The 26,805-nt window shown below is 44.1% G+C and overlaps 1 protein-coding gene across 3 annotated transcripts in view; it reads right to left on the bottom strand.

Annotated features, from left to right (window-relative positions):
• Positions 1-2,762: 2,762 nt before the first annotated feature.
• Positions 2,763-26,805, bottom strand: part of TPR (translocated promoter region, nuclear basket protein) — a 76,193-nt gene continuing 52,150 nt past the window's right edge. For 2 of the 3 annotated variants that reach the window (XM_066597082.1, XM_066597084.1), the window contains exons 33-51: positions 26,104-26,302; positions 24,286-24,488; positions 24,150-24,208; positions 13,746-13,933; positions 13,370-13,624; positions 12,868-13,013; positions 11,890-11,967; positions 8,670-8,864; positions 8,136-8,270; positions 7,113-7,203; positions 6,823-7,001; positions 6,455-6,523; positions 6,197-6,288; positions 5,757-5,863; positions 5,550-5,645; positions 5,256-5,409; positions 5,013-5,128; positions 4,607-4,708; positions 2,763-2,916 (exon numbers count right to left, since the gene is read on the bottom strand). In XM_066597082.1, coding sequence (XP_066453179.1) covers positions 2,870-2,916; positions 4,607-4,708; positions 5,013-5,128; positions 5,256-5,409; positions 5,550-5,645; positions 5,757-5,863; positions 6,197-6,288; positions 6,455-6,523; positions 6,823-7,001; positions 7,113-7,203; positions 8,136-8,270; positions 8,670-8,864; positions 11,890-11,967; positions 12,868-13,013; positions 13,370-13,624; positions 13,746-13,933; positions 24,150-24,208; positions 24,286-24,488; positions 26,104-26,302 — 2,511 coding nt within the window. In that variant the 3' untranslated portion in view covers positions 2,763-2,869. The remainder of the gene's footprint in view (positions 2,917-4,606; positions 4,709-5,012; positions 5,129-5,255; positions 5,410-5,549; positions 5,646-5,756; positions 5,864-6,196; positions 6,289-6,454; positions 6,524-6,822; positions 7,002-7,112; positions 7,204-8,135; positions 8,271-8,669; positions 8,865-11,889; positions 11,968-12,867; positions 13,014-13,369; positions 13,625-13,745; positions 13,934-24,149; positions 24,209-24,285; positions 24,489-26,103; positions 26,303-26,805) is intronic. The other variant, XM_066597083.1, reaches the window with a different exon arrangement.

Genomic DNA, 26,805 nt, shown 5'->3' with positions numbered 1-26,805 from the left:
TTTTGCTGAGAAGATAACTGTCTAATATATTACGGGGTACAGATGTGTTATTAGTTACATAACATAGGAATGGCCATGCCAAATTTCAAGTTTGTGCAATACAGATGTGTGTTAGTTACATTAATCAAGTTGCAACCCTTTAGATTTCCAATATTTAGTATGCAAAGAATGGTCATGGCAAATTTCACATTTGTGCGGTAAAAATTTGTGTAATTATTTGTTGCATCGGGAAGTGAGAGAATTAGATTACGTATGTAAAATTTGGACGCTAGTTCTTTTGCGCTAGAATTGAATAATCGAGTTGGGACCCATTAGCTTTTCCTATTTTGGACATAATCTATGCTTGTGCCAAATTACAGGTTTCTACAACATCGGGAAGTGAGAGAATTAGTGGCGAGTCAGTCAGTGAGCGAGTCAGTCAGTGAGGGCTTTCGTCTTTATATATAGATTACATTATCAGAACAAAAGGATAATTTACTGTAGAAAACTGAACACTTGAAGCTCTAGTATCCTGTTGTACCACCTCTAGCTTAGATACAAGTTGTGATAAAGGCGAAATGAAGGCTCTAGTACCCTGTTGTACTTCTCCTAGCTTAGATACAAGTTGTGATAAGGGCAGGCATATAGGTGCCGTATGGTATCCTCAGACATATTGGTCCGCATTTGCTGTAACTGATGCTCTAGATTGTGCAAACTCATAGGCTGTTGAAGTTGACATCCCAGATGGTTCCATACATGTTCTTTGGAAAAAAATTCTAGCAACCGGGCAGGCCTTGTGGCAATGTGGAGGCATTCCTGTGACACCCTTGCTGTGTGCAGTCAAGCATTATCCTACTGGAAAATGCCTATTAGAAGCCCTGTAATGAGAGGCAATGTGTGGCTGCAGGATGTCTTGAACATATAGCTTAGCTGTCATTGTCCCTCATAGCACTACTAGAGGTGCCCAACTGTAATATTTAACCCCGCAGCGACCATCACACCGGCAGTGGGGGCAGTGTAAGTGCACTCACATCTAGGTCTCCAAACATGAACATGGCTGTCAATAGTGCCCTAACTAATCCTGGATTTGTTGTTCTAGACAACTTGGTTCCACTCCTTAGCAGACCAGTGTTCGCCCATCTCAACTGCGTAGGAAGGGGGTGCTATGGTAAAAACAGAGACACACTATAACTAGCAGGTTACGTCTGTGTTAAGGCTTCTGTGGTTAGGACAGACAACTGCATGACTAATTCAGTTCATCCTCATCGATGGGGTAGCAGGGAGAGTCCTGCCCTCTTATATTCACCGAATCCAGGAGGCAGTTGAAGACCAGTGAAAACCAGGTCTGCCCCATATGGGCACAAAGCTAAAACTAGTTAGAATGGTGCCTGCAAGAGGATTATAGCTAGCAGTAGCTGCTAACACTTTCTGCTTAGTGTCCATCTCCTGGTGGCAGTAGCTATACCCAAGGCCTTCAGCTGTGTCCCCCAATAATACAAACGAGAAATTAGTTTCTACCTCATGGGGTTTTTTTAACCTTCCTCTGGACCAAAAACTGCAGGATAACAGACTGAACTAGATAGACATGCCTTTTTTTTAGTCGTACATAGTATGTTACTATGATATACTGCCCCAGAGGTTTGTTAGTTGAGAAGAGCTCCTGCATAACATGTGCAGTCCCAGATTACAAGAGATTCTGATTAGAGTAAAGTATTAGGAAAGAGAATGACTTAATCCTTCCTCCTTATGGGCAGTAGATATGAGGACATGAATTCTGGAAGTGGACTGTAGGCATTCAATTTTTATTCAATGCGATTAGCGTCCCAAACACCAGGAGGCAGTTCACTGGCATATAAGATTTACTCTTTTTATCCGTTTCCCAAAGCTCTCAGGTTATGCCCTTCTGGTGTTACTTTCACCTCACTGCACCTTTTTGCTGTCTGCCGAGGGGCCAATTATTTGTGAGTAAATATTTTTTTTATAATATATTATATAATATATACACACACACACACACACAAATAAATAAATTTATACACATACTGTATATAGTTATTCAGCTACAGGTGTCTCACGTTGAAGCAGAGTTTAAAAGGTTGTTCAAGATTACTACAGAACGGCTGTTTTCTATGCAATAGAGCGCTACGCCCGTCTACAGGATGTGTGTAGTATCGCAGCTCAGGACTATTCATTTCAATGGAGCACAGCTGCAATACCAGACAGACAACCTATGGGCAGGAGCGGTGCTAAATTTTAATAGAAAGCAGCCTTGTTTTTATAATCATGGACAAGCTCCGATGCTCAGATGTTTTTCCCCAGTCACACTGTCCATCAGCTGTATCTGCTATTGCAGCTTACCTCCAGTCAGCTGAAATGGATGAGCTGCAATTCCAGACAGCTCAGTGAAGAGTGGAAGTGCTGCAAGGAAAGTAGCAAAATAATGCAAAAAATGTTCTAATCCTGAACAACCCTTTTAAGCTGGAACCAAGTGTATGTTGCAGCTTTTGATGTAATTTTTTTCAGCCAAAGCCAGGAGTGGATTTAAGTGGAATGGGAAACAGATTTTTTTTTTACTACTGGATCTACTTTTGGCTTTGGCTCAAAGGCATCAGACCACCACCTCAAACTAACAAAATCCACATGTGCTTTCCAGCCTAAACAACAAAGTAATGCCATCTGAGTAATGCTTGACTTGGGGGATGAAATTTTCTATCTTCAAACTCTTAACCAAGTACTATTGAAAGTGAATGGGCGAGAAAAACAAAAAAAAACACACAACCCACGACTCTTAATAAATCTTTACTTTCAGTTTTACAAAAAAGTTTAATTTTACGAACACTTAAAAGTGGAAATGTAAGCAATGTATTCACAGTAGGGCAGAAGAGTGCTCTTAAAAGTTACTTCTGTTAATTCCTCCCCGACTTCCAAAAGGAACTCCTGCAAAGAAAGAAATATTAAACTAATTGCAGTTTAAAAAAATAAATAAATAACTATTTCAATAGGAGCGATGAGTTTTGCTATATTTTCAGCATTACCGATTTAGTCACTATAACCATTATTAGTAAACCATGTCTACACTGTGCTGTCTCTAATTGGGAAGCTGACAGATTGACAAAGCCATCATAATCTTCAACAGATTTTCCTCTAAATTCATCAATATGAAATATGTTAAACTGTAATTCCAATATAGTGCAGAAGGGCCAATCCGAAAGGACCAGATATGAATTCTAGGGAACCTGTCACTATGTATAAGCACCATGAATGAAGTTACAGTGCTCACAGGCCAGGTTCTGAGGAGTCCCAGAATGTAGTTTTTATGCTCACCTGGCTCCCCGTTACTGTGTTGACACCAGCTGACGTTGATGCCAATGGACTTATCTCTGAAGCTGTGCATGTGCACTCCTATAGAGAACAGCGGACTCATCTCTGCATGGGGCGAGCACACACTGTTCTCTATGGGAGTAAGCATGTATAGTTTGCAGAGAGGATTCAGCTGGCGCCAACTTCCAAGGGGGGCAAAGTGAGAACAGGGAGCCAGACTGGCATGAAAACTAGGTTCATGAGTAACAACAGTTTATGGTTCTCACATGTGACAGGTTTCCTTTAAGATGAGGTCATCTTGTCAAAAGAATCATCATATACAAATCAGGTCAACTAGTTACCTTGTTGAAATCTTACATTAAAGGCCAACTCTAACAAAAATATATGTTTTGCCCTATCAGTGTAGCCCTCATCCGATTGTTTGTCACACCCTGGACTACTTTTATGTAAACTGTACTCTTCCTTGCAGTGCAGCCTCCTGTCTGACACTTATCAGACACCATCTTGATTTTTAAGTTTCTCCTAGTTTTAATGTTCCTCTATACGTACTGCTAGCAATCCCATGATGCATCAGTATGGTATCATATTACCAGCTACAGCCAGTACCATCTCTGCTTGCTGAGGGGCACAGTGTGATCATTACCCTCTATACTGTTCTAATTAAGCTAATGACCATAAGTATACAGTCAAGGAGGATGAGCTATGATCTCCATTATAGCTGTGTTGGAGGAGGATCTGACCAATCAAAAACAGCTTCTGTGCTACTGAAGCGGTCTCATCATGAGAAGTTTGTTCTTTTCCCTGTGCATAGTCTGTATGAAACAATCCATGTACTTTCCTCATATAAGAATTTCTGGTGACTTTCGTTATCCCTTGCAAGAACATAAAGGCAAGTAATTCTCTTCTATTAGGGCATATGATCTCATGGTGACCCCCTGCGAATTTACATAGAATGACATAACTAAGCAAGGGCTACTAGCTGACATATGGTTTGACTAGTTATATATTGAATTTTAAAAAAGGGCGATTCTGGTAATTAATAAGTTTTATACATCATCACAAACACGATAGGGGATTATATGCTTGACGAAGGCTCATTGAGTCGAAACGTTGCCACTTTTTTGTTTAGGAGGAATAAAAGAAATTGCTATTTGCACTACTTTATGCTGTTACACCTTCCTTTTGACCACGTAGCGGATTATATAGTCATTTTACAGATGCTCGTTTAAACTTTTGGGCGGGATTGTAATTCATATACATAGTGAAAGCCATTCTACTTTACACTATATCCTCTGTCTCAACAAACCTCTTTGCCTGTTAAACTGCCTTCCCCGAACGGCAGGTCTTCCAGTCTGTGGATGAAGTCTGACTCTTCTGAGGGGTTTTGATTGACTCGTACTGGTGTCTGCTAAATTAAAAAAAAAAAAAACATAAAAATGTCAACATGCTCATTACAAAAGAAAGTTATGAAGGGCAATGCATTATCTTTAACATGAGGCAATTAGTGAAGAAACTCGACCTACTTAACTTATTGAATTTTTTTTCGGAGTATTTTTCGCATGTTCTAACAAATACTAAAAAAAGTATTTTGAAAGGCATCATTACAGGCAATGGCACACAATCTCTCCCCAAAGCAACTTGTCAGGAGTTATGGTGCAGAGTGCATTGAGACTGAATAGATCTCCTTAGAATTCACCCAAGTATATAAATACCTGCAGAAGAAGAACTAGGAGGATCTTGGCTTGTGGAAGGAAGGTCAGTTTCAGAAGGCTGAACAGGATCTGGATCTTGCCGGGTTTCCATTTCTAATGTGGACTCTGCAGCAATTCTGTAAGAACAACATGTGCTCTTCAACCTTTTGTTTCACACATCAATGTTTCCTTCAAGCGCACGTAAGGTAAATGTAATTGGCAGTGGAAGAAAATGTAAATCTTGAAAGAAAAAAAAAAAATTACCCTTCAGATTCTGCCTCCACAAAAACTTCATCTCCTTCATCCGCTGTGCCAGATTCAACTGTTGAAACATTTCCAGTGGATGTTGTGACCATAGGAACTGACTGTGATGCATGATCTGAAGTATCAGCAGCAGGGTGCTCCGTAAAAACAGATACTAGAAGACAAATCCAAAATGTTAGATGGAATAAAAATGCCCAAAGCAGATAAACAGATTACTGCAAACAAGAACACAACATAAAATGCTCTGTTGTGGCAAAGATCGGTTCTGTACTGGTTCTAAGCCATCGGTCATACCTGGTGCTGCAACTTGAAGCGGTGTGGTGGGAACACTGCGACCACCTGATTCCTCCTCATGAGCAAGAAACAGTGGCGTTTCATACATTCCTAAGCCTTCAAAAGTAGAACAATTGTAAGTGAGTGGGTGTTCAAAGTAACACTAAAGTAATAAACTTCACAATGTTAGAAATTAATAGGCAATTTATAAAATTAACTCTCTACCACCTCCTTGAGATGCAAGCTGACCAAGGTCAGAATGGCTAGAACTGGCTTGTGGCATATCTTCTGGTGGCCCAAACCGGAATCGAGGAACTCCAGCTACCTGGGGAGAGCTGAAAATATGTACGCATCAGCCAAGACCATGACACTAACATATAATTATATAAAAAAAAATTGACAACTTCAAAATGTTCAATTAGCCTGTCAACAGCATTCAAAACTGTAAAAGAAGCAGATAACTACAGCATATGATCAGCGTGCATACAAATACCAACAATGGAATTAGAACCCTTCAAACAAGTCTATCAAATACTATCAGCATCTTCATTCTTACATGTCTCCTACACAGCCCTGACTCATAGCATGCTGCCAAAAGGTCAGACGCAGAAAACCAAAAATAATGTTACTGTTAGTAATTTGATAATAAACACTGCGTATCAACTTACTGAATTGCTTCTGCAAAACCATCTGTACGATGGGGCACAACAAGTGTTGGCGTGCTCGGCACTGTACGATCTTCATCGTCAAAAAAGTGTTGCTGTTGGGGAGATCCGTGGAAAATATAAATTAGTGAGGTTTATCATCTACATAAAATGGGTTTCCGCAAAGACTTCCACCCAAGAATTAAATCTGGTCAAATATTTGTATATTGTATACAAAAGCAGTAGAACTAGACATGTTGGAGTGCTAAATGGTATGCTTACCATGCCACCCAAGCCTGGAGTAAGCTGAAGTCCACGGCCTACCGACTGCCTGCGGGCCATCTGAATTCGCTAAAGACAGGAAATGGCAAAATTGGTATAGTCATAAATAAATGTTATCTAATGCTCAATAGGAAATATTGTCTTCTCTACCAATGTGAACACAAGGAACCTCCCAGTAAAGCTGGCCATGCCAACAAGCGCGATTGTTCAGAAGACTGCAAACCAAATGCAGTCCAAAATGATGATCTGAAAACTAGACTTGTAAAAATGAGCTATCAGTTATCAGCTGGGTCCCCTCTAACAACAAGGTCTTGTATAAAGTGGACATTGCCTTTAAAATTCCAAGTTCTAATTGTAAGTAATCATACCTGTGCTGGTGGCCCAAGCTCCTGAGGAGGGGCATGGATTGTTAAACGGGGAGGCAGAGGATGTGGTGGTCTGCGGGGAGACTGAGGAGGACGAGGACCTGGACGATCAGAAGCCGAAGACGGCTGCTCTCTAGCTTCTTGTGAAAGTGAGGATTCAGCTGTCCCTGTAGAAGCTTCACCTGTATAGAAAGTTTAAGGCATCTACTGAGTATGACAAATTAGAGAGGACTACAGTTATAAGACAGTCCTGCTTGCAGAACACCCAAGTTCTTTACTACCAAAATCCATACCACTATTTTGAGAGTCTGCAGATCTTTGACCAATATCTCCAGTGCCCATGCTTTCCTCTGTCTCCGTACCAGGCTCAGTACCTTCAGGGCCCTGAATATAAACAATTATACGTTAAAATTATTTTCCAAGCAGATTTGGAGAGCGCAAAATCATATACACAGACCCGACACGAAGTAGACCCAAAAATAAAAGCTGAAACACAAATCTTACTTACATTTTTTTTTTACCATGCCCCCCCCCCTCCCCTTCAATCTCCTCCTCCTGAGAGCCATAACTATTTTTTGTGATGTCGAAAAAGAAACTTCAGCAATTAGGGGTTTTCTGTATAGCATTTTTTGTGGTAAAAATGAGATGTTAAGTTTATTAGGTTTTACTACTTTTATTTATTACATTTTTATTTTGTTTTTTGTCTCCATACTCCCAAGAGCCATAAGTTACTTTCTAATTGAGATGTGTGAGGTTTGTTTTTGTGGGTCAAGCTATAGATTTTAGTGGTGCCATTTTATTGCAACTCTTGCATTATGTATTTTTTCGTTTCACACAACCTTCACTACGCAGATAAATATGATCATTTAATAATTTGTACTTTTATTGATAAAGCAATACCAGTTAGTTTTTCACTGCATATATCTATCTATCTATCTATCTATCTATCTATCTTTGTATGATGAAAGTTTTTTTTTTCTTCCTTTTTTTTTTTAAAGCTCCAGCAAATAAGTAGCAACATATTTTACAGTTTGCTCATGTTGGCCAACATTGAAATAAAGTGTTGAATTGGTCTTTACATGAAAACACAACCATGGTATGCAGCTTTGTAAAACCATGTAGGAAAATATATACAGATAATGGATTAGAACATATTGCTGGTAAAGCTTGAACAACAAACTACTAAAATGCACAGTTTTGCCAAACAACTGCATGATAAGGTGACCAGAAATGGTAAGGTGCATGGTAAGGTGAACAGCTATTCTCTCAAATACCCAATTTCTTTATTGAATAGAATTTCAAGTAGTACTACATACTGCAGCATCTTCTCCTTCGTAGGTATCATTGCCATCAGCACTACCGTCTTCACCATTACTCTCATCCCCTTCTTCACCCATGCCGCCATCATCATCATCATCCTCCTCATCCTCCTCTTCATATCCTGGAACATCCTAGGAAAACATTAAAAGAAGTTTGGTCTTGTACTGAAAAAAAAAACCAAGACAAAACACGTCTGTTTTTCCAGCAACAGCTTCAAGTCTGTCCGTGGGCCATTTGTGGTATTGCATCACACCTCCATTCAAGTGAGTAGAGCTGAACTGCAATATCAGACAGTTCACGAACAGATTAAATGTGGTTTCTGGGGGGGAAAAAAAAAAAATCATAATGAAAATATAAACACGTTAGCCATAGACATCTGAGGATAATTTCTGCAGCATGGCAATCTATGTAACAAAGTATTGCCACAGATATAATCCTTTGCAGCACATAGGGCACAATCCATCGGAAAAGCTGCATATGAGACGTAAATCGCCAACGGATTTGTGGAGGTAAAAATGTAAAGAGACTACCTCCTGATCCCCCTCATTTTCATCGTCTTCCTCCTCTTCATCACTTTCTATGACAATGATATCATCCCGTTTTGTTACAGTGTCCTGGGAGGATTGCACAATTTGGGCTGGATCAGAGGCCTGTGTGGCATTATCCACAAGTGCTGGCAAGGACTCCTCACTGTCGTGAATTTGTGGGTATTCCAAAGTGGCAGCCTTCCGACAGAGAAAAAAAAAAGGAAAGAAATGTTCATACTTAAAGTTCGGTACTTAGCTGTCAAACAGAAATAGGTCAAGAAGTTCACACTACTGTAGTAAAAGTGGGGGAAAAAAATGTGTGCTTGTATTAGATCATTGTAAGTAGGCCAACATAGAATGGTTTCTAAAGTTAAAGAGGCTCTCACCCTCTTTTTGCACCCCGCTTTGAGGACAGCATAAGGTAGTGCCTGTCACACTGATGTGTGCTGAGTGGATTTGTGCAATCGTTTAGGAGCAACTTAGATTGTAATCAGTAGTAGCACATGCAGAGAGGACTACATATAGTAGTCCTGGATTTCCATGAGCTGCAGCTAGTCCTGTCCTCCAGTCACTGATTGACTGCTGTCTGCCCATCACTGTGCATAGAGAAAACAGCTACCAATCATTGGCTGGAGGGCGGGTGGATGTGTCTAATCCACAGCTCATGAATATGCAGGATTAGTTCTGTGTCTGCCTGCTACTAATAAAATGCAAGTTTCTCCTAAACTACTGCACAGATACATACAGCAGACATATTGCCGCAATCGGTGTGACGGGTACTACCCTGTGGGGCTCTCCGTGAGGACTGCAGAAGATTCCCTTTAACACAGAGCAGAGGCTGAGGTGGTGCATGACATAGATATCAGGACCACCAAAGAGTAGACCTATGCAGTCTACCACCCCTTAAGTCCTGCATAAAAAGATATCAATGTACACCCATCATATTGATAAAATCAGGAAATGAAAAATAAAGCCCTAAATTTCAGTCACAATCTGAAAGCAAACTGTATAATCAGCGAAACAAGCAAATCCAGTGCTGTGGATCTATCACTGAGGAACCTGTTTAACATTGATAGCCTGAAGGCATTTATGGGGTCCATTTGTCCACCAACACCAGGTGACTGTATTCACTGCACTTCTGTGCTGAAGGAGTAGTAGTTACTGACATCTGGGTCTATCAACCAATCATAATGAGAGATTTCAATGTGTATATGGAAGCCTCTTTATATAGTCAAAATGGTCTTCGTAGTAAACCATCTTTGATTGATAGAAAACAGAATGAGAAACTTCAGATAAAATACTGAGCCACCTCTGTCTGCAACACCTTTACGACCAAGCTCCACATCCGCTGATGCAAAGGGGTGCATCTTGTTTAAAAAAGAAAAAAAAAAAAAAGTGTGGATGGAGGAGCAAGTGGTAGCCCTGTAAAGTTGTAGAGCAGAGGCCTGACAATGCACTGCCCAGGAAGCTCCTATCAAATAGGTGGACTGTATTGTAATCCTGAAGGAAGGGATCTTGACCCTTTACTCCATAAGTCTCAAGCATGGCTGAGAGGATTCAATAGGATATAGTCACCTTGGAAGCCGTTAAACGCCTACATTCACCGTTTGGGACGGCAAAAAGTCAAAATGCCTGAAGGATGTAATCAACAAATACGGGCCCTCAAGACATGCGGTTTGTCTAAAGACACCTTCCAGCAATGGAAAGGCACTGGTCCTCTGTTAAGGATCAAGAAGGGGTAGTGGAGGGAGAGGGCTGCCAACTCAAGGGACCTGACTGATGAGATCAAAGTGACCAAGACAACCACCTTCTATGAGAGGAGGTGAAGGAAGATGCCCCTGAGAATCCTGAAGTGTGGAATTAGAGATCATCCAACACCAAATTGGGGAGCGGGAGGACTGTATAAGGGAACATGTGTACAACTTCCTGAAGAAAAGTTTTGACATGGCTCTTGGAAGCCAAAGGCTTCTGAAAAGGAATGAATAAGAGAACTCTTAGAGAACTAAGAATTAATTCTGCTCGAATGGAGAAAGGACAAGATAAAAAAAAGGAAGGAAAAAGCATGGGGAAAACCTGTCTCTAATTACAGCACTGAAAGTAGACAGTGGTAAACATGGGATGAGGAGGACTTCCTTGGTCTGAATGACCTAGTCAAAATAACCATTGGTCTTTAGAAAAGAGGCTTAGTAGCCATGCTGTTAAATTCAGCAACTATAAATCAGATGGAGGAGAGGGCCTCTGTTACAGGAGATCTTGCTGAAAAGGTGGTGTGATGGAGCATCTGCAACTAGGTTGACCACATCCATGTAACAAGAGTGCCTGGCCAATCTAGGGCCACACCCAAAAGACCATGAGGTTGAGGCAACAGACTATGAGGTCTACATCCAGATTGCCCAAGCACTGGCAAAATAGGAAAAGACATCGGGTAGAAGAGACCACTCTCCAGGATAGATTTACTCCCAAATGAGGTAGTCGGTGACACTTGACTACCCTTGGACTATGCAACATTATTACAGTGATAAGGCATGCCGCCAAGAATAGGATCCATGCTGCCTCCTTTATAGCTGTCCTTTTGCGGGTGCCACCCTGGCGATTGATGTAAGCCACGGACGTGTCATTGTCTGGTTCCGAACTGACTACTCCCCGTGAGGGACATTTGCCAATGACTAAGAGGGAGAGGACTGCCCTAAGCTGCAGAGTACTAATGGGCAGATGTGCCTTCTAGTGTCAGCAGCCTATACCCAATGAAACAGAACAGGTTGAACTGCTGCTAGATAAGGGAAGAAAAAAAAATAATAAAAAAAGTATAAGGCAGGTAGTTTGGAAGTATTTGTTTTTTTGAGTTTTTCCCTAACCCTGGAACTCAAAGGTCAGCTCACCCAGTCTTCAACTCTCAACCTGAAAGTTGCTTAGAGAAGCACACAGGGAAGCTCCAATGGACCCTTAAATATATGTAAAGTGATCCAAAAATAGAGAGAAATTCCCAGCACTTCCTTAAAAAGGTCAACTTTATTATTAATCCATTAAAATGACAGAGGTAGTAACTAGCTCTGTCATTTTTATGAATAATAAAGTTGAACTTTTTAAGGAAGTGCTGGGAATTTCTCTCTATTTTTGGATTACTTAGGGAAAAACTCACCACAAGACTGCCCTTGAACTTTCAGAACTGCTTTAAAGCTGCGAATGTATATGGGTAAAGAGAATTGATAAAACAAGATATTACCTGTGCAAGTGTATCTTGAGATTCTTGATCAAATGAATGCGATTCTGCCTCAGTAATGTCTTCCGCTAAAACATCCTCCTTAAAAAAAAAGGGGGGGGGGGGGGGGGAAGACAAAAAAAACCAAAAACACACATTAGCTTTCTAGATGCACTTCAAATGATTAAATATGTTTGGGGTGTATCAGAAGGAGGAAGAGGACTGCAGGACCAAACTAAACAGGGTTTAACTACCTTGTTTCTCCCAAAATAAGACCCCATCATTTATTTTTGCCCCAAAAGAGGCACAGGGCCTTATTTTTGTGGGACATCTTATTATACTTAACCTAGCAGGCGCCGTCCGGGTCCCTTCCGCTGGTCTCTGGAATTCCGGTAGGCTTGCTTGCAGTTCTCAGCTGCCAACAGATAGCTTCCTAGTAACGGGGTACGTAAACCCCGCCTCCAGGAAGCAATGGCCCTAATTGGTTCTCGAGGGCTGAGCTAATCAATGCAGAACTCAAAGAACCAATCACTGCCACTGCATTGGTTCATCGAGCGCTGTGTTGATTGGTTCTCGAGCGCCACCGTTGAGCCAATCAGAGCCATCCCTTGCTGGAGGCGGGGTTTTACGAACCCCGTTACCTGCAAGTGATCTTCTGTCCGCGATTCAGAATTGCAAGCAAGCCTGCCAGAACTCCGTAGGCCAGCGAGAGGGACATGGAGGACACCTGCTAGGTAATGTATTTTTTTAATTTTTATGCAGTGTAGCTAGGGCTTATTTTCGGGGAAACGCGGTATCAAAAGTTAAATATCTGCAAAATTGCTCAAGTTCTTATGCAGGGGGTGGTATAAAGTTAACATGAGCCCTTCGTAGTACACACATTGGGCAATAAGGTATAGATATACAGCGTTACATGAAAAGTAATAGTTTGTAAGCAGCTGCAAAAGAAAAAAAACTGAGCAAAAGGTCCGATGCCAATATAGAATCATTCAAGAAACCAACCTCTGGTTCAACTCTCTGCAGAGTCCTCAGCTTTTTGCTAACAGGCAAGTCTGGCTCTTCTATGGTCTGTTCTGAGGTCTCCATAGCAGTTTCCTCCCCTTCTTCCCGCTGACGTTTTGACATAGAAGAACTTGGTGTTGCTGAAACTGTAAATGTATTTTAAACTTCAGGTAGCAGTAATGGTAAAAAGAGTACCTGCACTTTCACGCTGGAGAGCTTGTGCTGCAGCGGCTCTTCTCAGTAGCTGAAGATGGCTCCATATGAAGCTATATAAGCACTATATGGGGCAGTCTTCAGCTGCCGGAAGGAGCCAAAACTGGCCAACGAAGCACGAGCGCTCTAGCATGAAAGTGCAGGTACTTTGTACTTTCCTTTTATAAATTAAAAAGATCAATTCCTCCAGCACACGGATGTAAAATGAAAAACTAATTACGTCATATCAAAAAGCGCACACACATCCTAGAAAAAAAAAAAAAACAAAAAACAAAAAAAAACAACTTACAAGTGGTAAACACAGATGAGGATGTAGATGGTCGCTCTATAGGAGAGCTCTGGACTACTTCCACAGTGGGTTCTGGAGCACAAGGTTCTATAGCGGCATGTGACTGCTGAGTCGGCTGGACAAAGGCAGTTTGCTGCTGGACAGCTGGAACAGCTTGAGAGAGTGATGACTGCACATTAGGGCTAGTAGAACGAACAGATCCACTAGTACTTCCGAACACTGGAACATGCTCCAAAAGACCTTCTGACTGCATTGCTACATCACAATAAAACAAAATAGTGCATAAAAATAAGCTTATATTATACTGAAAGTATCTAATGTACATAATGTACGGATGCAGCAAATTATACTGGAATATAGAAAACACAACACATGCCTTCTTGAGTTTCCACCTGAGTCGTGGGCATAACTGTAGCTGTCGGAGTAGGAGTTGAGACAACAGCTGGGGTCACCATTGGGCGAATACTAGCTCTTGGTGGTCTCTGTGCTGTAGTCACTTTACTTGGTGTAGCTACAACTGGAGTTGGCTTGATATTAGCAGTTGGTGGTTCAGTCATGCTGGCCCTGAAAGATCAGGAACAAAGTTTACGAAGAAGAAAACAGGATTTTTGTTAATTACTAGAGATGAGCGAGCACCAAAATGCTCGGGTGCTCGTTACTCGAGTCGAACTTTCAGTGATGCTCGAGAGTTCGTTTCGAGTAACGAACCCCATTAAAGTCCATGGGCGACTCGAGCATTTTTGTATATGACCGATACTCGCTAAGGTTTTCATTTGTGAAAATCTGGGAAATTCAAGAAAGTGATGGGAACGACACAGAAACGGATAGGGCAGGCGAGGGGCTACATCTCAAGTTCCCAAGTCCCACTATTAAGCCACAATAGTGGCGATCGCGGGATGAATTGTCGGGAAGGGCTTAAATATATAAGCCCCTCCCTGCAATTCATCCAGAAATGTGTAAAAATTAAAAAAAAAAAGGGGAATTTTTTCTTACCGATAATTCCCTTTCTGGAAGACATCATGACAGCATACGCTGGAGGTTGCTCACCTGCTGACCTGAAGGGACAGGAAGAGGCAGAATATAAAAAGCACCTCCCCTCCACCAACACCAGTGCGTTCCAAATGACCACAGTGACCAGTTACTTAACCAGAAGGTGTGTTTTTATTGACATCACACACCTCAGAAAACAAAGTTAAAGCATACACATTACCTCATGTGTTGGACAAACTAGGGTAACCATGTTGGTAAGGGGGGGAAAAAAGCCCGTATGCTGTCATGATGTCTTCCAGAAAGGGAATTATCGGTAAGAAAAAATTCCCCTTTTCCCCATGACATCATGACAGCATACGCTGGAGGAATACCAAATAAGTGGCATGGGCTTTTTAGGGAGGGATTACGGCTTGGAGCACCTTCCTACCGAAGGATGCGTCCTGGCTATATTTAAAGTCCAGCCTATAATGTTTAATGAAAGTATGGCCTGAAGTCCATGTGGCTGCGTTACAGATTTGCTCAATCGATGCGTGCGCTCTCTCCGCCCAAGAGGATGCCACCGCTCTCGTTGAGTGGGCCTTCAATCCTTCTGGAGGGGGGATGCCCTTGGCCTTGTAAGCCTCCTGGATGGCTCTCCTGAGCCACCTGGCGATCGCATCTTTAGAAGCGGCCTTTCCTTTGGCCTGCCCCTGAAATTGAACGAAAAGTTTGTCAGACTTCCTGAAACTTTCTGTTGCCTCGAGGTACGCTAGTACCGCTCTTTTGACGTCTATATTATGGAGCTTTTGTTCTTTTGCATTTTTGAAATTTTGGCAAAAGGCTGGAATAACTATTGGTTGGCCCCTGTGGAAATCTGACAATACTTTAGGCTGGAAGGATGGGTCTAAAGAAAAAACTATTTTATCCGGGTGGATAGTCATATATGGGGCCCTTCGTGAGAGGGCCTGGATTTCCCCCACGCGTCTGGCTGACGTAACTGCCACAAGCAGGGCTACCTTGTATGTCAGCCAGGCGATGGATAGATCCGTAATCGGTTCAAATGGGGGGTCGCATAAGGCCTGAAGGACTATGGTTAGATCCCAGGGTGGTGCCGTGGGCCGTGTGAATGGATGTAATCTGCTCGCCCCTCTAAGAAATCTCCTAATCCACCTGTGCTCCGCCAGCGCGAGATCGAAGAATGCCCCCAAGGCCGCAATTTGGACTTTGAGTGTATTCGGACTCAAACCTTTATCCAGGCCCGCCTGGAGAAAATCTAAGATTTTCCGGACGTCTGGCTGATCCAGCTGCTGGATGTCCTGGCCTAACCACTCCGAAAATTTTTTCCAGACTTTGGAGTAGATTTTGTGTGTCGAGGGTTTAAGGCTCTCGCTAATGGTGGAAATAACCTTAGGGGAAAGACCCTTTCCTAGGAACTTTACCCGCTCAAGCTCCAGGCCGTAAGCCTGAACTTGTGAACTTCCGGGTAAAGAAGAGGGCCCTGCGACAGTAGGTCCGGTCTTGTTGGAAGGTGGAAGGGCTCTCCCACTGACAGGGATCTCAGGAGGGGGAACCACGGTCTTTTGGGCCAATATGGTGCTACAAAAATTACTGTTAGGGTTGACTGCAGTAATTTCCTTAGCAGAAGCGGGATTAGTGGTAGAGGGGGAAAGGCATACGCTAGGTCCCAATCCCAGGGGTGAGAGAGAGCGTCCGTGCCCAGGGCCTGTTTCTCTGCGCCTCTGGAAAAGAAAAGCCGGCATTTGGTGTTTGCGCTTGACGCAAAGAGGTCTACTTCTGGTACCCCCCACTTCTCCACAAGAAGGCTGAACACCTCTGGATGGAGTTCCCACTCTCCTGGGTCCACTTTCCTTCTGCTTAAAAAGTCCGCGGCTGAGTTCTCGGCTCCTCTTATATGAAAGGCCGATAGGGACTTTGTTGTGCCTTCCGCCCATTGAAGGATCCGCCCCGCCAGTCGTTGTAGTGGAGGATTCCTGGTGGTACCCTGGTGGCGAATGAGTGATACTGTTGTCATATTGTCTGAGAAGATCCTCACATGTTTCGCCACTAATCGTGTTTGCAGGCTACGCAGGGATTTCCATACAGCTTTAAGCTCCCTAAAGTTCGATGAGCTAGCTTTCTCGTGAACGTCCCAGGCCCCCTGTACATAACCGCCTTCAAAGTGGGCCCCCCACCCTTTGGCGCTGGCATCGGTCGTGATTATTACGGCCGGGTCCAAATTCCAATCGGATGCCTGAGACAGGTTGTCCGACGACACCCACCAACGGAGAGAAGCTCTGGCTTCCGCAGAAATAGGGATTGTCTGATCAAGCGAAGCCTGCAACTTGTCCCAATTCCGGAGAATTAGTGACTGGAGTCCGCGACTGTGGAATTGGGCCCAGGGGACCACGCCGATGCACGAAGTCATTAGTCCCAGGATCCGCATTGCGTCTCTTATCGTTACCCTATGTTTTTTATATAGGTTGGAACATTCTTCTATGATAAGATGTTTTCTTAGGGGAGGAAGGGACGAATTTTGTAGACTGGAATCCAGAATGACACCCAGGAATTTCTTCCTGGTTTCTGGCTCCATGTTGGATTTTGACTCGTTAACAATCCAGCCAAGCTCCTTAAATAACTGCAATGTGGACTCCAAGTGTGATCTCAGAGTAGATGGGGAATCTGCCACCAACAGGAAGTCGTCTAAGTAGGGGATGATCATGACACCCTGGTTTCGTAAGAAGGCCACCATTTCCATCACGACCTTGGAAAAAATTCGCGGAGCCGAGGAGATTCCAAATGGTAGGCAGACGAACTGGAAGTGGCGGATTTCCCCCTCCACCCTCAGCGCAAACCTCAGGAATTTTTGTGAGTTGGCGTAAATAGGGATATGAAAATAGGCATCCTTAAGGTCTATTGTAGCCATTACGTTATCCCTGGCAATTAAAGGAGTTGCAGTTCTAATGGTTTCCATTTTGAATCTCCTATATTCAATGAATTTATTCAGTTGTTTTAAATTGATAATGGTGCGGTGGGAGCCGTCTGGTTTGGGAACCAGAAAGAGGGGGGAATAGAAGCCTTTTCCCTGTTCCTTCTTAGGGACTGGGATAATCGCGCCGAGACCCTGTAGGTTCCGTATGCCCTCCAACAGAGCCTGTTCTAGGCCTGGAGACTGGGTTGGGGTTATCATAAACCTGTCCGGGGGGCGGGATAGTAGCTCGATCCTGTACCCCTCCGCCACTAGGTGCAGTACCCACTCATTAGTTGTAATACTACGCCAGCTATTGGAATAGCGAGCCAGTCTACCCCCTACCGGGCCCGAAAGTATGGGCTGAGGGACAAAAGTTAAAGTCTTACCCCTTCCGCCCTTTGGATAAGACCATCTTCCGGTCTTTCCCTTCCCGGCGTACGTAGACGAGGGATGAGGGGTGAAGGGTCTCTTGGGTGGTCTGGTGGCAGGCAGTCCGTGACTCTTGTCAGCTGCTTTCTCCAGCAGACGATCCAGGTCTGGTCCGAATATACGCCCGCCCCGGAACGGTAGGGTACATAGCCTATTTTTGGACGCAGCGTCCCCTGACCACTCTTTCACCCACACTGCCCTTCTGGCGGTGTTCGATAGGGCTGCCATGCGGGCTCCGAGGCGGACTGTTTCCATCGAAGCATCTGCCAGGAACCCTGTTGCCATTCGCAGCAGAGGGATGCCGCTTGCGAACTCCTCCCTAGGGGCTTTTTGGTCGACTAGGGCTGCGAATTGGTCCAACCAGATTGCCATGGAACGAGCCACGGAAGTGGCCGCGATGTTAGCTTTCATGATGAGACCGGAGGTGGACCAGGCTTTACGCATGGATGTGTCCACCTTATGGTCCAACGGGTCCTTTAAGTGGGATGTATCCTCAAAGGGCAACCCGGACTTTCTGGATACCATGGCAATTGCAGTATCGACTTTAGGTATCTCGTCCAAAAAGGACACTTCATCTCCCGGAAATAACAGGCGTTCTTTAAATTCCCTGGGGATTAGCGGAGCCTGATCCACGCTCTCCCACTCATTTAGGATCAGCTGCTTGAGTGTGGCGTTTACGGGGAATGAAGATTTTTGTTGCGGGAGTAACCCCGCGAACATATCCTCCTGGACTGTGCGGGGTTGCTGCACGTCTTCCTCCACCTGCATGGTCCTGCGTACTGCTTTCAGCAGTTGATCCATGTCCGCGGTAGAGAAAAGATATTTCTTGTCCTCCTGCGTCACTTCCCCGTCAAAATCCACATTTTCCGCTATGTCGGAGTCAGACTCAGACACCGCCGGAACCGACCTGCGTGTAACCCCGGAAGGCCCAGGTTGGAGGTCCGAGAGGGAGGACTGCACTTCTTCTCGGACGACTGACCGAATTTCGGCCATAAGGGAAGTTTTTTCCTCCTGCATAATTTTCGCGGAGCAGGTAGCGCATAGCGTTTTGGTGCAGGAGTCGTCAAGTTTGGTTAGACATACTGGACATTTTTTACTCTTGCGTCTAGCCTCCCTTGGTTTTTGAGTATCCCTGTCCTGTAAGACAAGGGAAACTCTGTTAGTGGGGAAGTGTATGTAGTGCAGGTGTAGGTTGGTCCACTGGACCACTTACAGTTAGGAGGGTCTCTGGGTCCTCTCTGGTCGACATCTTGCGCCTTGCAGGAACGCTTCCTGTGCTTAGGATCGTTCCTTAGCGTGGAGAAACACCACCAGCTGATGCAGGGGCAGCGGATTTTTGAATTTGGCGCCGGCCGCGCCAGGCCACGCCCCCTTTGCGGAGCGTCCGACGTCACCGCGCTGTATCCGAAGCCACGCCCCCTGGAGCGCTCCTGTCGGCCCTGGACCCGGAGATGGCGGCCGCCGCAATGACGGCCGCAGTGGTGCCGGCAGCCCGTACTTGGACCCCGGCCCACCGGAGATGGCGGCCGCCGCCCGAAATGACGGCCGCAGTGGTGCCGGCAACCCGTACTTGGGCCCCGGCCCACGCAGTCCCCGGAAAGCTCCCAGATGGGGTCCTTCCCACTGGGTTTGCCGGGGCTGCCCGAAAGATCCACGCCGCCGCTTCGCCGGTAAGTCCTCCTCCGGCATGGGACAGCGTTGCTGGAGTTCTGCCGCTGCTGTCCTGAAGGGACAGGAAAAACACTGGTGTTGGTGGAGGGGAGGTGCTTTTTATATTCTGCCTCTTCCTGTCCCTTCAGGTCAGCAGGTGAGCAACCTCCAGCGTATGCTGTCATGATGTCATGGGGAAAAAAAAATTACACACACACACACACACACACACACACACACACACACACACACACACACACACACACAAACACAAACACACAAACACACAAACACACCCGGCAGACGGAGTTCAGCGCGGCCGGCGGCAGTCCTCCTGAACTGCTCTGAACAGCTGTGAGTAGTATTCAGCAGCCGGGGATTTAAAATCCCCGCCTGCTGAATGAGCTGCCCCTGGTCACAGCCTGACCAATCAGAGGCAGATCTCACTCACACACCCATTCATGAATTTATGAATGGGTGAGTGACTGCTGCCTCTCATTGGCTCAGCGGGACCAATCAGATTGGCTCAGCGCAGGGATCAATCTGATTGGTCCCGCTGAGCCAATGAGAGGCAGCAGTCAGGGTGTGTGAGTGAGTGAGATCTGCTTCCGATTGGTCAGGCTGTGACCAATCAGAGGCAGCTCATTCAGCAGGCGGGGATTTTAAATCTCCGGCTGCTGAATACTACTCACAGCTGTTCAGAGCAGTGCCGGCCGCGCTGAACTCCGTCTGCCGGGACCAGGTGAGTATATATATTTTTTTTATTTTTATACATTTCTGGATGAATTGCAGGGAAGGGCGTATATATTTAAGCCCTTCCCGACAATTCATCCCGCGATCGCCGGCAGACCATTGCTTTCAATGGAGCCGGCTGTATTGCCGGCTCCATTGACTTCAATGGTCAGTGCTCGTTTAATCGAGACGAGTACCGCGTGGTGCTCGTCTCGAGTAACGAGCATCTCGAGCACCCTAATACTCTAACGAGCATCAAGCTCGGACGAGTATGCTCGCTCATCTCTATTAATTACTGCCAAATCCCTTTCTTGTCACATTCATTGAGGGACATGGTAAGACCTCATGTATAGCACCTGCCACTAAGCAGAGAATTAGTCCCTCCTACTAGCCATAACCCCTACTGCAGGCACTAAGCTAAATTAGTCTGTAGGAAAGAGCAAATTAACACATGAAGTGGATCGATACAGACTAGAACCAAAAAACAAATCGTCCTAGTTAAGAACCAGGCTAGATTCAGGATCCTTTCTGAGAAAACCCCAGCAGTGCTAGAACAGAACAACTGGGTGGGAGTTGTGTTGAAGCTGACACTCCAGCTGTCCACTATTTGATGTAGATTGTCAGGAGATGTAACGTGGTACTTAATTGGCCACAAAACACTGGATGCCACTGATACGACCATAGCAAAGTTTTACTTGTTTTATGTCCGGTTAGCTAGGTTGCTGCAGTCTGCCTTGACAGGCCTAAAACAGAGAACCAACCAAGTAGGTCTGGTTCCTGAAGGACAGAAAGGTACTGAGAAGATCCTAGATGATGATCCCAAGGAAGGATTCTTATGGGATCTGTCCCAGAAACATAGAAGGGAATGACCAGAATCCCCTTTAGAGGGGCAAGAGTTCCATTGGAGAGCGAACAGTGCTGGAGAAGAACAAGGCTCAGGATTGCTCCGAGTCTCTGTTCTATTGTCCCATCCAGACAGGGCGGCTCCCAGAAGAGGAGAGTGAGGCATTGGAAAAGTGATCGGGTTGTCTGAGGCTTGGATGCCACATGACTTTTCTTTTCAAAGGGTGGATCTTATGGTTTAATAGAGACCTCTGACTGCCAAAAGCCACACCATTTCCCAAAACACTGCATGCTGTGTGTATACTAGAAACCACTCTGATATTGCTAATGTCTATCACAAATGTGTTCAATGCACAATCAGCATAGCAGTGTACTGAATAACACAGCAGCGCAGCATACAAGCACAGCAGCTTATATGCCATATGAATATACAGAGATCTCCCTGATATTTCCAGCCTATGTCACAACTGTGATTAAGACATAATTAGCATAGCAATGTACTGAACCTTATATTTTGTTTGCTTCTTATAGCACCTCTATCAACTAGCACCCTGCAAGTTCCAGTATTGGCTGCCTGCAGTTCTATTGTTTCCTTAAGGACTGCATGCTGTGTGAATAGGATAGTGGCTATAAATGACTGCCCTGTCAGCTTATCTAGGAAACTTATAAATCAGACTGCTTGCATAGCACCTCTATCAACTGACACTTTTGTATCATACCCTTTCAGCTTGCCTAGCTAACATACTTAGTTCCTCTATGAACATACTACAGATCTAGTTCAGCCACCTATTCCTTTATTTTAAAGTGCATTTGTCCTTTTTTAAGCGCATATATGTTAATCAAGTATACAATTTATTATTTTGTGTTTGGGAGGGTATAACCATTAAGCTCTTCTCTTGCCTCTGGTAATTTTCTTGCTAACAAATGAGGGAAGTCATGGAGGCACCACTGAGAACTACATGACTAGAGGTGGAAAATGCAGCGTATCTGATGGCAGCACTGTTCGCCCTACCCACATAGGAATGAGCCAACTTTCCTGATTGTATCCATTTCCCATCAAGAGGGGAAAAAGTAAAAATAATAAAAACAGAAAAGACCTGCAGAGCAGGTGGTTTACCTCCTATGGACAATAAGCTAAAATGGATTTAGCTCAGTGCTGCAGGAAGAACTAACTCTTTCTTTGTTTATTGTCTGCCTCCTAGTGGCAGGAGATATACTTGGGGTTTTGCTGTGCCCTCCAATTACATGGACAAGAAATAAAAATGTTATAGGGCCAAGTTAAAGAAAAATCTTTCACGATCATTCACTTATATAATGGCTTAAAGCTCTGTTTAAACTTGTGTTTTCGCTACATTATCCTTTTCTGCCATATTTCTAGGTAATAAAAATTAAAAAAAAAGATAAAACTTGAATAACTTCAATGGAAATTAGTAGTTAATAAATAATCGGTTTACAGGTACTGATCCCGGGATACCATTTATCAAGAACTTTCGCTGAAAGGAGTATCTACAGTGGATATAAAAAGTCTACACACCCCTGTTAAAGACATGATTATTATGTTATAAAATCCAGCAAAGGATGAATCATTTCAGATTTCCACCTTCCAGTACAAAACTAAAATCATTTAGGGTGTAAAGATAAAAATAAAACTAAACTAATGTGATTGCATAAGTATTCACACCCTCTTATATTCGGGGATGTGGTTGTTTTCAGAATTAGCCAATCACATTTAACCTCCTGATAGATAGTAGTCAGCACTCCGCTGCCATCATTTACAGGGATTCGGATTTCCCCCATATAAAGTTCAGCTCTCCTAGGAGGATTTTCCTGGCATTTCCTTAGCTGCCCTTTTCAGCAAAAGCTGTAAAGATCTTACAGCACATCAAAGGGATCTGATTGTTGGAAGGCATCAGTCAGGAGAAGGGGACCAAAAATGTCCAAGGCATTACATCTACCAGGGAACACAGTGAAGACGGCCATTAAGAAGTAGATTAAATTTGGCACAAGCATTATATATTAGCAAGAGCTGATGAAACAACTAGAAGAATAATTGGTCTGGGAGGCTGCCAAAAGGCCTAAGGCAATATTAAAGGAGCTGCAGGAGTTTCTGGCAAGTACTGGTTGTGTAGTGCATGTGACAACCATCGCCCGTATTCTTCATTTGTCTGGGCTGTGACGTAGGGTGATAAGACGGAAGCCTCTTCTAACAAAGAAAAGCATTCAAGCCCGACTATGTTTTGCCAAAACCTACATCAAGTCTGCCAAAAGTATGTGGGGAACGTGTTCTGGTCTGATGAGACAGATGTTGAATGTGTTAGCCATAACTCTATAAGGTATGTTTAGTACAAAGCCCACACTGCGCATCACCAAAAGACCACCATATCTGCAGTGAAGATGGTGGAGGTAGCATTATACTTTGGGGCTGTTTTTCTGTTGCTGGAACTGGAGCTTTAGTCAAGGTGGAGGGAATTATGAACCGTTCCAAGTATCAGTCCATTTTGGCACAAAACCTAAAAGGCCAATGCTAAAAAGCTGTAGATGAAGAAAAATGTCACCTTTCATTACGAAAATGACACAAAGCAGACCGCCAAATCACCAAACGCATGGATTTTCCAGGAAGTGAGATTTGGAAGGGCCCAGCCAGAGCCCAGGCCTAAATGACATTAAAAAAAAAATCTGTGGGTTGACCTGAGGAGGGCGCTACACACGAGATGCCCTCGATAGATTTGGTGCTCTTTTGCTCACATTAAAGGTGGAAATAAATCTAAAATGATTCATCTTTGTCTAACTTTCTAGCATTTTAACAGGGGTGTGTAGACATTTTATATCCAGTGTATGGCAGTTGTGTAATGCATGTTGCTAGTAACACTCAATCTACAATAGATGGAACCACATGCATGGGCCTTCTCCTTTATGGAGTAAAAGAGACCCCCATTCTCCTGAGAGTGGACCCCACAGACACATACAGCTTCTACTTTTGATATGCCATAATTGTCTCAGATGGCAATTATACTGAATTACTCCCAAGGGGGTGAAATAAAACTGTGTGGCCCTCGAATCAGAAAAGCCTGTGCACCGCTGCCTTAGACCTATCCATTACCTATCAAATCAGGTAACCTTTACAGCTATAGAAAACAGGTTTCTTTTACATTGGAAAAAATTGCCCAAAGTGTATTTTTTATTACTTACATTCCCCTTTCGCCGGGTGCAGCAGTTGGTTTAACTGTAATCTGTCGCTGCTCCGGACCCTGTAAAAATGAAGGTCAGAACTAAAGGGAAAGTTCTTGAAAAACAGACCTGCCCTCCGAGCCCACTGCCGCTTTACCTTGGAGGGCTCCTGGGCCTCATCCCTTTGCTCCTGGTGGCGTTCTTGTTGCTCACGCATCTCTCTCTCCAAGCGACAGATCCTCCCTTCATACTGGGATTTCAAGGCACTCATTCTAACCTCCAGCTCTTCCTTCTGCTGGTCAAGGGCATTGATCCTCTGCTTCAAATCTTCATTTTCACCCGATAGTTGTTCCTTTAATGCTATTTAAAATAACAGATGTTAAAACAAGTTTTTACCACGACTGTGTAGCTGTTAAACTGCTACTGGTATGTACTAAATATTCTCATGTATAACGGTTTGGATCTTCACTTTGTATTGCTAACAGCTGAAACTTTGAAGTTACTATATTAAAATATCAAAAGGGACTATATCACCAAAAAAAGGACTTTTGTACTTAACTGTACATGTCATTGTCTTGTTCATTGGGGGACCATGAGGTATAGCTACTGCTACTAGGAGGCGGAAACTAAGCAAAAAAGGGTTAACTCCTCCTACCAACTACACCCCTGCTTATTTTCTTATAAAATCTTAATTCTCTCTACCAGTGCATTGGGGGACACCACTTAGAATCATGGAACGTTCCAGAGCAATCCTTCAGCTGTGGGGAAGGAAGGAAGGGGGAAGATTAGATCAAGATACATGCTGTCCGTTTATGGCCGTCTGCAAAACTCTGACTGAAAGAGAAGTCAGTGGATTCAAAACTGTGCACCCGGTAGAATTTAAAGAAGGTGTGTGCAGAGAAGCCCACCCAGCCCACCGTTGTGTACCGCCCAAAAAGCACCCACTGCCCGAGAAGAGCATGTAGTAACCCACAAAGGAGGCTCCCTGCCCTTGGTACAATAGGCCCTTCATCATGCTGCCCTAATCCAATGTGAGATACTAGATTTGGAAGCTGCCAGGCCATGACTCGAGCTGCCTAGATATCACAAAAAGAGAATCAGAGCTGAAAGACGACGTTTTGAAGAGCTATGTCCTTCAGGCTCAAGCCAACTACAATTTATGGAGAGCAGATTCCCTTGAGCGAGTTACGGGACAGATGGAAGACCAATGGACGTTTGGTTGACAAGGCTGCAAGCTCAGAAACCTTGTGGATGAAAGACTACCACCAAAAAGACTACTTTACAGGACAAAAGACGAGCTGGGATGTTGCACAATGGCTTAAAAGGTGAGAGCCTGCAGCCCTTCCAGTAGCGGATTAAGATCCCAGGGACAGGAGAACGGTATGGAGGAGTGGTGAGAGCGACTCCCTGCAGGAAAGTACAGGTTCTTGACTTTTAGGCCATGGGGTGTTGGAAAAGAATGGACAATCTAGATACCCGACCCTTTAGGGATCTAATGCCCAAGCCCATGTGCCGCCCTTCCTGCAGAAAAGACAAGCGAAAAACACAGGATGGACATCACGTTGTTCACACCAGAGAAAGAACATCTTCCAGACTCGATGATAAACTTGGGTAGATGAAAGCTTTTTGGTCTTAATCATAGTTCAAGTGATGGGTTCAGCAAAACCGCAGGCTTAGGTCTGCAGCTTCAACTGCCATGCCATTAAGTAAAGAATGGTCAAACTTAGGTGGAAGAGGGGTCCCTGTAATTCCCTTCAGGGAACTAAGGCCCAAACCCACCAAAACTATGTACTTCACAACTGTAGAAATGGACATGGACTACACAACTTTGGTTTAACAGCATTAGATCTGGCAGGAATGAACATGAGTTTAGTAGACATTTCAAGCAAACTGTTTAAGCTCACTCGTCACTTCACAAGTCCCTACACTCCTACATTCAGTCTGACCCACTGCAGCCGTAGAACTTCACCCTCACCGGTAAGCTGTGCCAGCTTCTGCTTGGCCGCCAGAAGAGTTTTCTTGGTTTTCTCTTCCTTTTCATTCACTAGCTGACGCATTTGCTCCTCTTGTGTAGTCTTCTCTTGAAGGTCTCGAAGGACTTTGGCTAGTTCGGACTGAATTTGTGCAATCTGGTCCTGTAGTGTTCTACATTCATTTTCTTTTTCATCCATGATCTAGAAAATGCATAAATTGACTTGTGTGTTTGCAAAGAACGTATACTGGATACATATAACAATTTAACTGATCAGATAAGATTCAAATTATTCTTTTAATTCATGCTGCCCCCTCCGAAAAAGTAACTGGGAATTTTAGGTCAATGGGACTTTTTGACGTTAAAAACACATCGCAAGTTTGCGCTTTGCAATTTTGGTGCAATGCGGTTTTAACATTAGAACGCCCTATTGACACTCGCATTACAAAATCCGCAGCAATATCGCAGCGCTAAAAAGAAAACCGCAAGTGGGTGTGAGCCCTTCGTTTGACAAAACATACACCTTACTAGTTGCAGTATGCGGCACGGGCTGTGGACTTAGGAGTCTATAGTGCATTCATGAGCTGTGGGCTCCGGCTACCATCGGTTCAGAGCGTTCTGCATCTCATTGTGCACAGGTAGACTGTGGATAGCTCACAGCTGATGAACCCGTAAATGACCAATATTTGCATCAACAAGATAGAT

Source organism: Eleutherodactylus coqui, chromosome 3 (assembly GCF_035609145.1).
Source record: "Eleutherodactylus coqui strain aEleCoq1 chromosome 3, aEleCoq1.hap1, whole genome shotgun sequence".
Taxonomy (NCBI): Eukaryota; Metazoa; Chordata; class Amphibia; order Anura; family Eleutherodactylidae; genus Eleutherodactylus; species Eleutherodactylus coqui.
This window is presented reverse-complemented; position numbering and strand designations above follow the sequence as displayed.